At 26.4% G+C, this 18,349-nt stretch overlaps 1 protein-coding gene across 3 annotated transcripts in view; it reads left to right on the top strand.

The window, feature by feature from the left end:
- LOC112694103 (allatostatin-A receptor-like) overlaps window positions 1-18,349 on the top strand; it is a 221,605-nt gene that overhangs the window by 12,501 nt on the left and 190,755 nt on the right. For all 3 annotated transcript variants that reach the window (XR_003149537.1, XR_003149536.1, XM_025569477.1), the window contains exon 2: window positions 9,019-9,558. Coding sequence is in view for 1 of the 3 variants with exons in the window: in XM_025569477.1 (XP_025425262.1) it covers window positions 9,019-9,558 (540 nt within the window). In the remaining 2 variants the exon portion in view is untranslated. The remainder of the gene's footprint in view (window positions 1-9,018; window positions 9,559-18,349) is intronic.

The raw sequence follows: 18,349 nt of genomic DNA on the forward strand, positions 1-18,349 counted from the left end.
ATTGATGTTTTTTCGCGTGTAAAACGAGAATGGTTTTAAATTTGATTATTGTCGTGTAATAAATTGTACGGTTTCATAACGAATAACGGTTGGTGGTATAGAGTACGTGTAAATGTGCAATAAATTTCATAATCCGACAGTTGAAAATGACTTATCATTTTCAATGAGTTCGAAAAATATTCATGTTTCGCGAACACTTCCTCCCTTCCCATTTTCGCATATAGGTCATAAGGTAGGTAAGTGTCCATAAAAATTCGTAACAATAATAGTACACCACAATTTTTTTTTTAGAAATTTAATTATATTGACGATAAAACCATTTATATATATATATATATATATATATTATACAACAAAAACATTATTGCTGTAAAGTAAATATTTACCGATTTGAGTTCATTGGGTAGAGAATAAACGTTAAAGAAATAACGTATAGTCAAAATTAAATAAAAAAGAAAAACACTAACTTTGTGAAACTTTTAAGCATACATAATTTCCAATCAATAACAATAAAAATTAATTAAAAAAAAAAAAAAATAGAAAATATTTCGATGATTCAGACTGAAAAGCTATAAATCTTAAACACATTTTAAATATTGCTATTAACATCGATTATAAATAGTACTATACATAAATACTATATATCATATACATGATAATACTGTAATAATTTTAATTGTGGAAAAAAATAGTTTATTGAATTTCTAATTAGGTTGTAAAATAATTTAAATTATTTTTGAGATATGTTCATATGAGTTATATGTTTATGTGTAAAATAAAATTTTAAATATATATATATATATATATATATATATATATATACACAAATATTACAAAAAATGAAAAAAAGTAGTGTTTTGTATATTATATATTGTATTATTGTTATTTATTATTATATTACTTTTCAATTCAATAATACATTATAACTAGAAAAAGTTAGATTGTTATACATATACGTAAATTATACTACTTAGATGAGAGGAGCTTTTTATTTTAAATAAAATATTTGTGAAAGTAGAAGATTTTATAAATAACAAAAAAAATTATATTTCATAGTTGATGACATATTTTTTTAGTTCAGTTTAATATATTTATGTTTATTAGCAAATAATTTGAGAATAACATCTTCAACTAATTTTTTAGCTTAACTTTTTTCTATATAGAAAAAAATTATTAAATCTATCTTGTAACATGGGCGTATGTAACCGTTTGTTCAAATTTTCAATCATACGATTCAATATAGGATACTGATATAAATATGATGTGACACCCGAAGTATATGTGCTTAAATTGTTTGGTGGTTTCTCAGGTATAGTATATTTTGCACTTGTAGTAATAATTTAAACAAAATCTTGTGGACAATTTGGTTCTAACGTTTTTAATTATTTTCTATGTATTAATGTACTATCGAATAGTTGTATATTATTTAATATATTATATGCTTAAGTATTTTTAAATAACTGTACTTTTTATAGTATTTTAATTTTAAACTAATGGTCATCGCAAATTTATAAAAGTTCAAATATCTTTTTTCTTAAGAACCCATACGAATTTCTTAAATTTTCAGATTTAATGATTTAATAATACTTTTTATTACATATGCATTCCTAGCAGTTTATGCTAACCTCTTATATATAAATATAAAAAGTCTATTAATTCCCGTTTTAGTATTAAAATATGAAAAATTTTATAGTTGGATGTTTGTTGAATGCGTTGGGATTTTTTAAGAGTCTATGAAAATTATTCTAGGTGCTGTTTCATTGTATTGTAAAGTGGTTTTGGTTTGAATGTATGTAATATACATATATAGTGTATGTGTACGTATTTTCAAAATAACAGTATGTATAGATTTTATTTATTTTAATTCTTAAAATTGCTTAACTATTTTAAAATGTATTTATTTTAAATTAAAAATGTATCAATATGATATGTATTTTTTCATTATTTTATTTCATAATGAACACATTTTGTAACTATTGCATGTTTCACTTTTGTTAAAAAATGTTTTGGTTTTAAAAGTTAGTTTATTTTCTATAACCAAATTAATTAATAATTATTTATTAATCTTCCGTTGTTATTCGTATTTTACATTGTTAGACCTCAGTTCGAATGTATCTGAGATATAATCATATATATTGCCTTCATTGTTATATACTGTTATAAATACATATTTAAATTTAATAATTATTTGTAAACTATGAACTAATTTAGTACAAGTTTCTGTCGTGGAACTCCAAAGCAGATTAATAATTAAATTCTTTATGTAAAATTTTTCAAAAATGTTAAAAGGAATACGATATCTCCTTATGATTTCCAATTCCATTTATTATATTCTATATAAAGTAACATGTGACAGTAAGTCCATGTTTAAATTTTCAAATATTTTATCTAATATATTATTTTGTACTTACAATTTATGAATACCTCAAAAAAAAAAAATAAATAAATAAATAAATAAAAATATCAAAAAAACATTTTAAATATTTACTTATATTTAATAAAGACTATTTTACTTCTTTGTCTTAATTCACAAAAAATGGTTAAGGGTTCAGCATTATAGCATTATACTATATAAAACTAAGGTTATGACAAATTGTGTTTCTTTTTTTTTTCAAGCAAAATTTCATGAATATACGAGTTTTTTGGATATCTTTATCTAAAATAATTTCAGATTTATACAACATCTTTTTTTTTTCAATAATATTTTCTACGTAATAAAAATGAAAAAGCGAATAAAAGCAACGGGGCGGATGATGTTCGTGGGTTGCTAGTTAGCCACCCTTGTTCTAAGTCATAGTAAATTACCAAAGGGAATTTCATAGTACTAATTATTTAATAACATGGTTTGATGTATCCTGTGTATAGTCTGTATACTAATGGTTCAACGGGATATTTTTAGAGCCATGTTTACAACTATAACTGTTGTCCATGAATAAAAACTAATTATTTTTTTATTGATTATTAAAAACAGTTTTTATTTTTAAGTAGATGAACAACATTTTTATATCTAATGCTATATTATATCACCCGTACATATGGTCATCTGTTGAGTTTTACTATAACTATAGTGAAATCATTGTTAAAAATATATTCAATATTCTAGAAAATATATTAATTTTTGATGGAAAATTGATACATTTTTTATAAAGCTACATGATAAATGTTTGAGTAAATACGTGTTAAATTATAATGACAAATGCAAATAAAACGATAACGTAGTAAAAATAAAAAAACCAACAATAAATACTATTGTTTTATTTTGACTAGTATAATTTGTAAGCATTATATTCTTGAAGTGCCGTAGGTATCTATTAAACAGTTTATTCCTCAAGCAATTCACGTTGTTTTTTTGAAATAAAATATTTTTATATATATCTAATTTACTTATTGTTTTAAATAACAGATTTTAAATGTATATTAATAATAATAAAAAAAGTATTTAATTAAAAATGTTCACTGATTTTTAATTTAGCTTAATTTCTTTTTAAGTTTTAAACTTACTGTACCTATTAATACAACATAAAACACTGTCATTATATCCAATAAACCGTAAAAACTAAAAATACTTGCACAAAAACAGTAAAGACATTATCGAATGTTTCAATTTATTTTATATTAGATTTCGAAAGAAAAAGTCTCTTAATATTTTTCTCAATTTTTAAAGAAAAAATAATTTTTATTCAATTAGTTTTTAATGATCCGATCTGATTATATTTATATGTAATTAGTTAAAAACTAGTTGTGATATGACTTAAATAATATGTGTGCATACCATTGTTAAACCTTGATTAATTATACTAGTCAATATAATTTTGGTAAATTTATTCCTTAATGGATGATCCTTGTTTTAAAAAAAATTAACAATGAAAGTAATGTAAAAAAATAAAAACGTATTTTATTTATAATTACGTATTTAATAGATTTGAATTATTTTATTTTTAAATCTTAATAAATATTTTAATAAATAACTTTTAATGTGAGGTATATTTTTAAAAAATAAAACAAGAAAACCAATCAATATAAGATATAATTTTCAATATCAATAATTTTTTTAAATTTTGTAGTTCTTAAATTATACTAATAGTGTAATTTTAAACAATTTATTTTTATAGTGATGATTATAAATTTGTTATTTATTCATAATTTACTGATACAGATTGATTATTTTGTTTTGCGAAATTTCAAATTTTAAACTATTTGGCTATTTATGGTTTGAATAAAAAATAAAGACTTTTTTTTCAATTTAAAACATCAATGTTTTATAATAATATGTATCAAAATTGGTCAATCGTTTAATTTATATAACTTTAACTAAAAATACTAAAACGCTGATCAACATTCTTCGTTTGAGTTCCAAGAAAAGTTTTAAATAATATTTTTTACTTTTTATTCGACAAGATTAAATTAAAAACAGTTATTGCACGCATAATCAAACTATTTATTTATCCTAATCTAAAAAGTTCATCCATCCTAATACTATAGTTACAATTTTGGTTTGCAAAAAATCGTAGAAACCTAGTAGTTACCTATTGTGTATCTAAAATTTAGATTAGTAAAGTAAACAGTATTTTTTTGTTGATGCATGTATTTCATTTATTTGAATGTGCTTATACAGGTACTTTATTATTAGTTATAAACGTAACCAACTTAATAATGATAGCAATGATAGCGTACAAAATCCGTAGTAATAGATAAAAAAAAAGCTTTAGTTGATGGAATAGCAGAATGGTTAATATGTAGCAGATTACCAGGTTTAGTTTCAGCCCATCTTTCGAACTCTGTTGTTGATTTTTAAAATTAGAACGTAATGTGTCTTTGTTAACAAATGAATAGCGTATCCATTGTTTCTGGTATCAGTCACATGAACATTTTCTCGAATTGTATCAAATTTTTATGAAATTAGATTATGTGGTTATGCGTATATAATGCTTCAAACCGAATAAAGAAACGGCATATAAACAAATTATATCATATTTTACACATGCGACTACCCATAGGTTTGATTACAACGGAGGGACGGTGATACTAACTCAATCCCATTTCACCATTTCACACAATACGGATACATGTATAAGTTTACATTTTATCGATTATCGTACGGTTTAAATATTTCAAAGTGTTTGAAGTTTTTCTCGTTAATCCGCATAATACGTTTCCGAAATTGACTTATCTAATGATAAAGAACCGTCGACATGTTTTTAATAAGGGATATAAATAGTGCCGTTTGATTAATTTCATGTTCTACTCGAAAATTCGAGATACGTAGGTATTTACTCGTTATGTATTTATAATAGTTCGCATGTTATGTATATGTATATTTCTACAAGGAATTGATTTTGTAAACACTGTAAAATAAGAAAAACACGTAGAAATCGTTTGTGTAGTCCACAGGACAAAATATCTGCACTTCTCTAAGCGGTGGTAAATACAATCGATGTAACCGTATACCAATTTTTAAGAGGTACTCTCAAATTTTGATCTCTATTGAAGGTGGGAGGTATTGTTGACGACCCCCTCGAAGAATATTTAAAGCCTTGAAAGATGAGACAGATACGTGCTTGTTTATATTTTTGGGTAAAAATTGTATTCTGACTCTTCTCCTCCCATCCCACACGAACCATTAACCTAATACGAGTATCCTATATACTGATGATGGGGGTGTCCTTGCAAGTTTAACAAAGCTTCGTCGGTAAAAATTATTCACAACACCATAACTGTTTTACGATCCACGAGTTATCTAAAGGGCATCCAAACACTAACTTTTTTTTTTGTAAGTCTAATAACTTAATATTGTGTATTCAAAATATTGAAACACGTTAAATGAAAATTCGATGTTCAAAAAAATAATAAAATGATTATTTAACGATATAATGAGAGTTGAAATATGTCGCATGATATCATAGAGTCGATTAGCCGCTTATGTTATACGTGTAAAAGTTACTTGATTTAAATAATAAACGATGGTACTTAAAAATATTTTCTTGACTTCAATGATCAGGTTTATTTATGAATTTAAAGCAATAGTGTAATTGTAATAAATATTTTTAACAAACACTTAAAATAAATAATATAATAACATAACAATTTTGTAAAATTTTGTTCGTGCCACCGATGTTATACGATGCATCATGAAAACGAACCAAATTTTATATAGTTTTTTCAAATAATTTTAAGAACACCGTGAAAAAACTAGGAAACATATAGAAATTATAATCACATCTCTGTGTCACGAACACACAAATACACTAAGAATTGCACGGAAAAAAACTAGTATATTATTATCCTTAGCGGTTGAAATTACGTGTGTTTACGCGTGAAACACGCGAGGCCTGAACGGCTTCGGCTGAATGACAAGTCAAACAGATATTTTTAAACGCTTGCGTATCGTTAAAGACTTATCGATATCGAAGCACGCCTTCGCGAATTGGGACAATAGACTACCAAAAGCAGCATTAAATCATTTATGAATTGATTTCTTTTAATAATACTTCTGTGTACAATTATTCTAAGATTTGAATAATTTTTTTTTTATATTTTTACAATTCTTAGTATTTTAAATGTGTATTTAACTATAAGTAAGCTTGAGATGACTGGATCAAAACTCAATAAAAAAAGTTAAATATATACGTGTTAGTTTTTTCTACATTTTCTGGAATTATTTTTATTGTTTTTTTTTTTTTTTTTTAAAGAAAAACCTTTCTTTCTATCTTAATGTGCTTTTTCTGTTAAGTTTTTAATCGACAATAATGAAAATTCTATTATTTCTGTCCCACGAATAAAATATTTATGCAATTATGTAATGTAGGAGATATATGATTTCAATAATAGTTCTCTACTAAATATCTGACAGTATTATATGAAAATTCTCTAAACTTTTTAACGTGGATGTCCAATAGATATAACACTCAATATTATATGCATTTTTTTTTATTAAGTTCTATATTTATTAGGGTTATATATTCAGAGATTTCTGTATCTCCATTATTGAAATGTTCAAATATATATTTTGGTTTATCTGCGATCAAACCTATTTTTTCTATAAATTCGTTTTGTATCAGTTTTTTATTTTCTCCGATATTATTTTAATCATCTTCTCGAACTTATTATTATTTTTTTTTTTGTGTTAATTTATAAGTATATTAAGCACTAAAAAAACGAAATTTCAAACTTTTATATTTTACTGTTTGTTTATTGATATAAAAACCATTACGCATTATTTATATATAAAAAACAGTTATGAAAAAATTGCGAATATGTTAAAAAAATATTGTATTTCTTCTACAATGGATAAGAATAGAAAAGAAATATATAGATAACAAGTACAAGTTCAAAAACTACGTGAACATTTAAAATAACAAACGTAAAAGTTGATAATAATATCTGATGACAAACGAAGTGCTCTCTGTTTCAGATGAGTGGAATTTAGATTCTGAATCTATCGAATCGTATAGATGAATCTATAGAAAACGTACAAAAATGTTGGTAACAAAGATTAACATAACTTTTTTTTAATTTTATGTCACCTTTGATAGTCTATTGCCCCTATAGTGTGTTGTATTGCGCTCAGATCGTAGGACGTAGATGGGGTCTAAGGGTGCATCTTCGTAGCACGCAAACATGAAATAAAAAGCACGAAAATATGTTGAATACCCGAAAAACAAAGATACTGTGGACGTGTTTGCAAACAGTACACGCATATTTCATGATTGCGATCAGTGATGTAGAGAACTATAAACATTTAGAAGTGAACAATTTATTAATTATCCCTCCCTCCACCAATCGATTCAGTATTAGCGTTCACTCTACACCTTAAATTTTAAGTTTCATACAAATTTGACTGCTATTTTCCAATATACCTAATCATTTACCAATAAGTTACCAAGTTACATTCCACTACCCATCTAATCTAAATTCCAGAAGCAACAGCTTCTGAAAATCATGGTTCGTGACACCACTGATTGCGATAATAGCGGTACATTAGATTTGTTTATGACGGCTGTTGGACGGGGTTTTGCGCGTTTGCGCTGTTTATGCTCGATGGTGATATTTAAATAATGAAAACGTGGAGTCTTTCGTTCGTCGATATAGCTTTTCTGATTTTTCTAACCTTTAGCGATTTTAGGTCAAATTGAACTGAGCAGAATTTTAAATTCGCTATTGTTCATTCGACAGAATTTTGAAAAACGAACAGCTTCGTTCTCAAATCGTTCAACGAATCCGTCACGCGATTTTTAAAAATATCACCGACTTAAAAAACCGGAGACTGTTTTTTTTCCAACTTTTTTTTTTATAATACTCGTCATAATAATGTCATTACAGCACTGGCGATAATAATATCGTCGTCAGTATCGATTATTTCGAATAAAAAAACTGGGCATAAACACCGACGTTGTACCGCGAGTTCACACGATCTCCATTTCTGTGTCTATGGATCGAAATCAAAAGAACACCGAACGCGTACGTAAGCGTATGGTGCGCGCATAATGTGTGCGTGCATGTGGTGTTTGCGCAAACAACTCGTTCTGTCCAGGGCTGTTCCAAGATTTTTCAGGGCCAGGGGCAAATTAGTTTGGGGGCCCTTCGACCATAATAATAATATATGATAAACACAATACTCACTGAGAATAACGAAATTCTTGCAAACGTATTTTTCCAAACCTTAACCAATCAAACTCATTTAAATGCATGTATTGCGTTATATACTTATATAATATAATTGAATATTATTCATATTATTTATGATTTAATCGCTTAATGCAATCGGACAAGTCGCTATATGTTCACACGCGCGCGACTTTAATCGCCCACACGCAGCGTGTAAAATTGCTCAGTTTAATCCAGGCCTTATTATCGATTACTATACATCAAACGGTCCCGTTCCTCTCAACGGCCCTGGTTCTGTCACGACGCCCGGTACGACAGACGGTAGGATTAAAAAAAAAAAAAAAAATCGATGAATCGAGATCATTTAACGTGTGTGACATGTGACATGTGTTTAACATGTGTGCGTGCGTGCAGGTGGAGCGGATCGTGTCGCTGGCCGTGCCCATACTGTTCGGCATCATCGTGGTGGTCGGGCTGCTGGGCAACCTGCTGGTGGTGATCGTGGTGATGGCCAACCAGCAGATGCGCAGCACCACCAACCTGTTGATCATCAACTTGGCGCTGGCCGACCTGCTGTTCATCGTGTTCTGCGTGCCGTTCACCGCGGTCGACTACATGCTGCCGTACTGGCCGTTCGGCGACGTCTGGTGCAAGATGGTCCAGTACCTGATCGTGGTCACCGCGTACGCGAGCGTCTACACGCTGGTGCTCATGTCGCTCGACCGGTTCCTGGCCGTCGTACACCCGATCGCGTCCATCTACGTGCGCACCGAGCGCAACGCGTCGTCCGCCATCATCGTCACGTGGGTGCTGATCGTGCTGCTCGCGCTGCCCGTGCTCGCCAGGCACGGCGAGGTTACGTACACGTTCTCCAGCACCGAGCACACGGCGTGCATATTCCTCGACATGGACCCGAAGACCCGGCCGGACGGTTACAACAAGCCCGCGTACCAGGTTAGTAAGCACCTTACCGCGGTACCGTTCTCGTCGAGTTTCACCGAGACGGCCGGCAAAACGATGACCGTGTCGTCGTGCGGTCGGCGTGCTTTTAAAACGGGAAAATAAGAAAAAACCAACGTTTTCGACCCGAGTTCTATTGACGCGTAAATGTTTACAGTTCCCGAAACAATTTCACTCGCCAGTAGAAAGCTTCTAGACATCACCACTTAAAAATCTTTTGACGTTCGTTGTTGTTGTTGTTGTTGTTTTCTTCTTTTTTTTTCGATTACAACCCGCTGGGGGATCAATAATATGACATATTTTGCTGCGATATGCACGTACGGTATTTTCAACTGTTCTACTGTAAGCGAGATCGTTTTTTCAATTTTTCACCATGGTTCATCTTCTTTTGGAAGTTTAAAAAAATAAATCTGGTGACTGTATAACAATAAATCAATCTTTTTTAGCAATTAACACTGGAACAGAAGTTTTATATTGATTATTTTATTACAGTTAACGTCACGAGAGATAAATAGTAAATAGTTAAAATCAGTTGGTAACAGTCAATAATAGTCAATTGTTTTGTGCAGAATGTTCATATCGTGGTGAATCAGTTATCATTGGTTAAGAAATTTGACAGTAGACGATAAAAATTTTATCATAAACAGTTATCAAAAAAAAAAACAAATCATTGATATTGATATAACATTAAGAACTCATTAAGTCGTGTACAAATTTGTTTTTTTCGTTTTACATACGTAGATATACTAGGATAAAATAAATAAAAATATAAGTCCAGTAGGATTTTTTTTTAATCATAATTATTATTAACTATACAACATTTGCTATTTTAATTAATTTAATTAGCAAAAAATATATCGAATGGCTTTATGGTAATACTACAGATTATTTAGTCGCAACAAAAATTTGGTCATAATAGCGTTTTTATACAATAAATTTAGTTGAGTTAAATATTTTGTTCATTTAAACACATACAATTTTATAAAATTTCAAAAACGTAGAAAATTGCAAAAAATCACATTATAAAATTAAATAGGTATAACACATTTCAAGTACATATGGACTGTACATTTTATCAGATTTGATGTTGCAATATCAATTAAATCTGGCTTTAATTAAGATATTACTTCCCTTTATATTCCATTAACCTTTTCACAATGAGGTAAGACTGTAGATTCTGAGTAGAGCTCGAGGGAGCTATTGGCTTTAAGAAGAATTGTTTTTTTTTCTCTAAGGAAACACTTTTTAGAAGTAAATCCTATAGTTTGAAAGCTCAAAAAATTACGAAAGTAGCAAAATGAGTTAGATAAAAAAACATCCTTTTTCAACAAAATCTTAACCTTGTTTTGCTAACCACAGTTACTAAAGTAAACTCTAGAGAGCAAGATTTTTTTGAGATGATGATAATAATAATAATAATTATACTCGTCTTGTATAGTCTTAATATTTAAGGTATTATTATGAAAATTATGACCTATAATTGCTATCAACAAACGCTTTGTTTGCATTTAATAGATAATTAACAATTTAATATTATTTTTATACAATTAATTTAATTCAAATTTCTGATTGATAAATAACCCAATATGATATCATCACAAGAAAAATAATCACATGCAAAATATTATATTAGCAACAAACGATATACTATACAAATTTAATAATTATAATTGAATATATTTATTTTTTTTTTGATAAAATATTATGTTTATATTTTTTATTTTTATTTTTTGCTCTAAAAATTATTTATTTTTAAATATTTAATGTTTAAAGATACTGTTTAACTGGTGATTATTTTTAATTTTTTATTATTATGATATTGACTTTTTCATTGAATCATTCCCGGAAGTATTAATTTACTTACTTAAATCATAGAAATTAAAGATAATAATTTCAGAGGCAAAATAATTAACCCAAAGATTTTAAATTTTAAATTTGAGATTCTGTATTTAAGATTTAAGTACAGAAGTTTATATAAATGATAATATATATAAATTAAAAATAAAAATGAATGAATAGATTTGATATTCTATGAAAGATCTGTTGTACGATAATATTGTGTTACGGTCGCAATATTATATGTGATATATATATTTTTTGTGCAAGCACTGCGTTGTAATTTAAACATGAAATCATTTTATTTTATAAATACAGCAATCATAAAAACCACTTATCAACATCACGGACAGATATTCACTATATTCACTATTATAGTTTCTGTGAGCAATAAATGAGGTTTTTATTTTTTAATTGAATATTATAAAATTTAAAGTGTAGTTCATGTATATAAATATGTATATATGTATATAACTTTTAAGTATAAATATGGTTCATTTTTGTAAACACTAGTGAAGTTACGCGTCAAGCGCAAATTTCTATTGGACGAGAAAGAACGGATGGACGATATTTCTAAAACAACCAAAACAGTTTGGTTTTCAATGTATTATAAATTCTAAGGTATAAAAATAATTTATTTAATTTGATTTATAAAACTATTAGTTACCATATTCTAATGTATGTAAAATTAATTGCAATAACATTTATCGCATAGAATAAATTCTGATAAATGCACGAATACAAAAAAAAAAATTTAAATATCTTTAAAAATTATGTCTTTGCAATTCCATATTAAAAAATTCTATAGAATTATATTTTGAATTGAAATAAAGAAGCTCATTCTCAGTAGGTAACTACTGTTAATTTAATTTATTCTCACCGATAATTCTTATGTTATTTCGCAGTATTTCTTTAAATCTTAAGATACATTCTTTTTATTTATACAATCTAGTTTAATAACCATTTGGAACTTATATTTAATACAATATTATTAAAAATATATAGTAAGAGAAACGACAAGTGATATTATTCGTATAACTTATACAAAACTTTAAATGTATAAAATACTTTTATACAAAAACCAACAATAGATATAAATGTTTTTTTTTTAAAAAGATGAATAAATTAATTTGAGTTTAAATGTTTGCATTTTAAATTATATTTCAATATATAGATGGCTACAGTGTTTTTAAAATTTTACACTTTAATTTTAATTTATTTTTATATTCCATCCAATAAAATAAGAATTAATTTAAATTAACTTGTCACATCAATACGATTTGATCTAAAAAGTATTAATCTAAAATATAATTTAATTTTTATATTAAAGTTCGTCCAATAAGAAATCAAGTGCTTTCAATATTTTTTAATAAGAATATTTAAATTTTCTGATGTCTCAACAAAACACTATAGTGGCTGACGGAATATATTAATAATAATAATAATACTACTTTCGGTAGCCTTGGGAGAGAGAACGTTTAGAAAAAAATAAAAAATAATTTGCATTTAACCACAGGAAAAGTAAGACTAATTAAATAGTTTGTTAATTATATCAATTGAAAACCAAATTGCAAGATCTATCGATTATGAAACTATAATTGATGATTTTGCTGAAGAAAAACAGTAAAAGTAATTTTATAAGTTCCTAATCATTATTATCTTATACCTATTACATATCTCATTAAAATTTACAAGATTATTAATAAACTGTACTTTTTCAAAAGATATTAAATATATGTATTACGATGTTTATAATACTCGTACAATACAATATCGGGTGACTTGTATAATTTTTCATTATTTATGGAAATCCAACTTAAATGACAGTGTAATAACTTTAAGAACTACTAGCACGTTTTTGTGGAAATTATGTAGATTTAATATCTTAACATAAAATGTATTTATATACATATATAAAGGGTCACTAACTCGATTCTGCCCCGGGCCACAAAATATTTCTGAACGGGCTTGAGAGTGGTGATTTATAGTTAGATCAAAGCATGATTGAACTTAAAACATTATTATTCTAAAACACAAGTAGACCACTTTTGTTTCTTTGTATTTAAGTTAATATTATATACCTATTCTTCCGTATAACGTTTAAATTCGATAAATGTTTAGATATAATTTATTTTTATACGAACGAGTTGATGTACGATGGCTATACCTGTAACTCAAAGCAAACATATTCGTAGGTATCATAACAATTGCCTTAAATAGCTGAATTCCGTTATAACGTAAAGCATATACTTAGAATAAACAAACAATATACTGAGCTAACAAAAATCGGTGAGCGTCAATGTTTGTGATGTAAATTACCACCGGTATACGGAAATCGCCTATACAGAGAACCATCACACAATCGATCGAACACATACTATATTTTTATCTAATCATAACTTTTCCTCGAATCGTATTTTAAACTTATGAAAATTAAAAAAATCACTCGAAATTCTCAAATAAATAAGTATTTTATTCGTCAGTAAATGTGCGAACAATCCTCGCCTACTATCGACATTAATTGGCTACAGATTCAGTAAAAACTATTTACATTGTGGTAAACTCATAACAATCATTATTTCAATCATAATCTAAAAGTAATTTTTCATTAATATTCTTAGCTTTTATTTTTTAGTAAATATTAATATCAATTAAAATTAAAATGTCATTAACTTATCCAGAAGCAGTTAAAAAGGATGATTTGAAATTATAATTGATCTAAAGATACTATGGTAAATTCAAATTTAATAAATTTAAACATTTATATCCTAATAAATTTCGAGAAAAAAAAATATCATATTATTTTTACGAGTTTGTATTTTTCTAAAAAACTACAGAGTTTTAAGAATTGTACTATTGGTATAGTACAAACAGAATTCTTTTTTTAACGATTAGGGTCTCTGCATAACATATTCAGGGTACTTATCCTCTAGAAACGTATTAAGAAACTATATATATATCACTGCAAATAAACCCAATGCATTCATCGATTTGATATAGACCAGATTAGATTTGTACAGTATTGAAATATGGATTTTCGATTTAATTTAATTTTTATACCATACACCATTTGTTATGGGACTTCCACAAACTGTATGAATTATTCGAAAAAAAATTAAAAATAATGTGAACGCGTGTGTTTTTCGTGAAGTAGCCGATTATCGTAAAATAAAGGGTGTTTTTTACAATAAATAACACGATCCGATACATGATAATCAACTATTTTGAAAAGATTCGTTAACTTTTTATTTTCCGCCAAATGTTAATATTACAACTAATGATATAGTGTGGGTTGAATATGTCAATGTGTAAAATACGGCCTAATACGATAAGTCGTATTGGTTAATGCTAAGATTAATGTTGTTAGATTGAAATTTCTTTGGACATAGTTTTTACTTCAAACTCATTATCTTTTGAGTTATATCTAAGTTTGAAAAATAGTTCAAGTTTTATCATTAATAAGGTTTGAGAAATATAAATTTTGATTATCTTTTTTGCTTCTTCCGTTATTTATTTATAAAAAATCTACGGGATGTTCAAATAAAAATATTGAACTTGTACAGCTTTGTACAATATTTTTCTATGCTTTCACGCTTATTTATATCATAATAAATACTTAAATTAATGATATTAATATTATTATTTTATTTATAATACTTTTTTGTTTTATTCTGTGTAAATGTTTTAAATGTATAAAATAATTATAAAAATTAAGGAATTGTGAAGTCATTTTTATATTTTAAGTTCTTCTAACTACTATTACTATAGCCAAGGCGGTAACGTAGTGAATATTTTGTACTTCATAGAATAAAAATACCGTGTCAATTCTCCATTTCCTTAAAAACTTTAAACTTTTATAAAGTTAAGTAAGGGGTTAAATACTTGTTTAACATTAAAATTACAAAAATAGTTCTATTTTTTTTTTAAAAAAAGTAATTTAACAAATTAGAAGTTATTTTAAATGTGTAAACTAGTAAGTACTTTTAATGTATGACATTTGATTACGACTGAATTTAATTATGAACTTTAAATCGACATAGTCACATATTTTGACTATTATCATATTAAAAATGTAGTAATATTTTCGAATGCAAGTTATAGAAATTCGTGTTTTTGAGTGGATATTTTATTATTTTCCTGATGTATCATTGATTGTATACTTTCAAGATACTTTATGAACTACGTAATATGATATTATGTAAATATCAAATTATAGTGTCTCAAATATATTGGTTGTTGGCTGAAGTGAATTTCATTATAAAAAAGTTCACAAGATCTGAGAACAAAAATAAAATATACCTTCCAAAATTAAATCGAATAACAATTTTTACACATTGTACTAGTGGTTTTCCTTAATAACATATTTACCTTTATTTGATTAAAAAGTTCTTTGTTTTTTGCGTCAAAAAAGAACATACTTTTGGCTTAATTTATTAATGCCATAAAAATTTTATTTTTATTTTATTATGAGTACCTATAAAGTAAAATTTTAAAGTTCAACTATTTAATCAATTTATTTTTCTGTTTTATTATTTTGTTTATATCCCCTGAATATTTTACATGAGTAGATATACAATTTGAATTTTCTATAGTTTTACATTTTATGCGTGTTGCTAAATAAACCATTTTTTGGTGCATAAATGCATAGTAAACATTAAATAACTCTATTGGTTTCCAATATAAATTAGTAGAGTTTTTTTGTTCCAAACATAAACTATTTATTTAGTTGTTTTTGAGTTATAACAGTTTTGAAATTTGTATATTTGTTTAAAATGTAAAATTTTATGAAAGCAAGTTGAACACTATATCACTTGTATTCGGTCGACCAATTAGAAAAAGTGTTTTCTAGTATTATATATTACTTCAGATATTATTTCACTACATAATAAATCTTCACACCACGGTATTTCCCAGTAAAATAAAAATTGTTTTATATTTTTTTCAATGTTGCTGAGAAAAAAATATGCTTATGGTAAAAAAACAATTCCCTAATCTTGTGTGTGTTTTGAAATATCGTTTCTTAAACGCATTACCTATATTGTGAACTTATGAAAATATATTTGATCGATTTTAAAAATCTTTTATTTTATAAACTTACATTATGTTTGCACTAATTGTAGTTTTAGAAAATAACTATATTTTCTTAGTCCTATGAATATTCTGTTTCATTTTCATTTATTTATCGTTTTAGTTTCCGAGTTTAAATTATTATAATACATTTTATATCGATCTAATAATACTATTGATTATGTGTAAAACATTATTAAATATTTACTCCTACTTTTTTCATAATAATATTTTGTCAACAGTTTTTGTTGAAATATCATGTTTGATTCGTTTAACTTTTCTTGGATTTAATCATATTTTTTTTCTCTAACATCTTTTATTTTAAGACTATTTCACTATAGAATATTTATAAATTTGTAAGCTATGTAAAAAGTTCCATTTTAGGAACACCAAGCGTTTTTATTTTATAGAATATATTAATTTTATATCTTAATATAATATTCGTGTTCTTTCAATTTATTGCAATTAAATATGATTTATACTTGTTATTTACTAAAAATCAAAAAAACTAATAAATAATAAGTCAAACAAAAGTGCACATAAATATTGTAGTATTTGGAGTATTATATGAAATACTAAGTACAAAATTATAATAATATAAAACTTAGATAAATAAATATTTTATAATAAAAAGATTATCTAAGGTATGCATTTGCTATTATTTCATTACTTAATATTCTTAAACTTAAATTACAACTTGGTTTCATATTTTGAATGAAGTTATACAGTATACGTGCAATGATTTCTCCGATGTGTTTATTTTCGTCATACAAAAATTTTCAAACGGAAATCAAGCCAAAAGTCCTATGCAAAATCTTATTAGATCGGAAATATGACTTTGATGTTATATTAGAGAATTGATTAGTATTCTTAGACTGAATGAATAATCAGAAAAAAATCTTTGAAAAATTTCGAATATCTTCCAATAAACATTAAAATAGTACGTGTAATGCATACATTTTTTTTCTTATAAGATGAACAAGCTTGTTCAAAACTTGGAAATTTCACAAACTATAATATCAGTTTTAAAAAAGAAATGTATAATATTCTTCGTAATCAATTTTTAAACTCCCTCAACATAGCATACATATACTAAACTAATTAATTGTATTTAATAATCTAAGTTATAAAAAAAAAAAAAAAAAATATCAGCATAATAGCTTAAATATTATACTTTCATTCTTTCAAAGCAAACCCATACATCTTACGCTGATATTTGCGTAGATGCCTCCAAAAACATCAAAGTATCCGAAATAACGCAATAATATCTAAAGTTATCCGATTTGCTTTTAAACTTCCTAACTGTAACAGTATTTATACTGCAAACTTTGTATTACTGTTAAAATAAACTTGAATCACTTCTGACGTGAAAAAACAATCTATAGTTATAATATATACATTCTGGCAATTTATGTGCATTACCTAATTGACACAATTATAATGAGAAAAACTTCATTAGGGTTACTATTCACAAAATATGACGAACGGTAAACACTTATTTAATTTCATTCTCATGGGTTCCTTGTGAAATTCATAGTAATGAAAAATCTAACTTGTGAGACACTATTTGTACATTTCGCATTTAGAAATTTGAATCATGACAAATTCACAACTTTCTTCAATACATCAAATATAAACTATGTACGTTAATACAAAATCATTAATCTTCAGCGTAACACCATACAGAATAACTCAAGAGAAAATAATTGTTTGTCTTCTCCATGGCGACTTGGCATCACGAATTTAGATGTAGGTACACAATCAATCTACGGGACAAAATCGCAGCCACTCTGCGACTCGTACTTTACTTCTGTCATAAACATGTTTTAACCGATTCATATAAGACAATGAGGAATCAAAAGTAACTTATACTGTATAAACA

This window comes from Sipha flava, unplaced genomic scaffold (assembly GCF_003268045.1).
Source record: "Sipha flava isolate LNK unplaced genomic scaffold, YSA_version1 123_pilon_pilon, whole genome shotgun sequence".
NCBI lineage: Eukaryota > Metazoa > Arthropoda > Insecta > Hemiptera > Aphididae > Sipha > Sipha flava.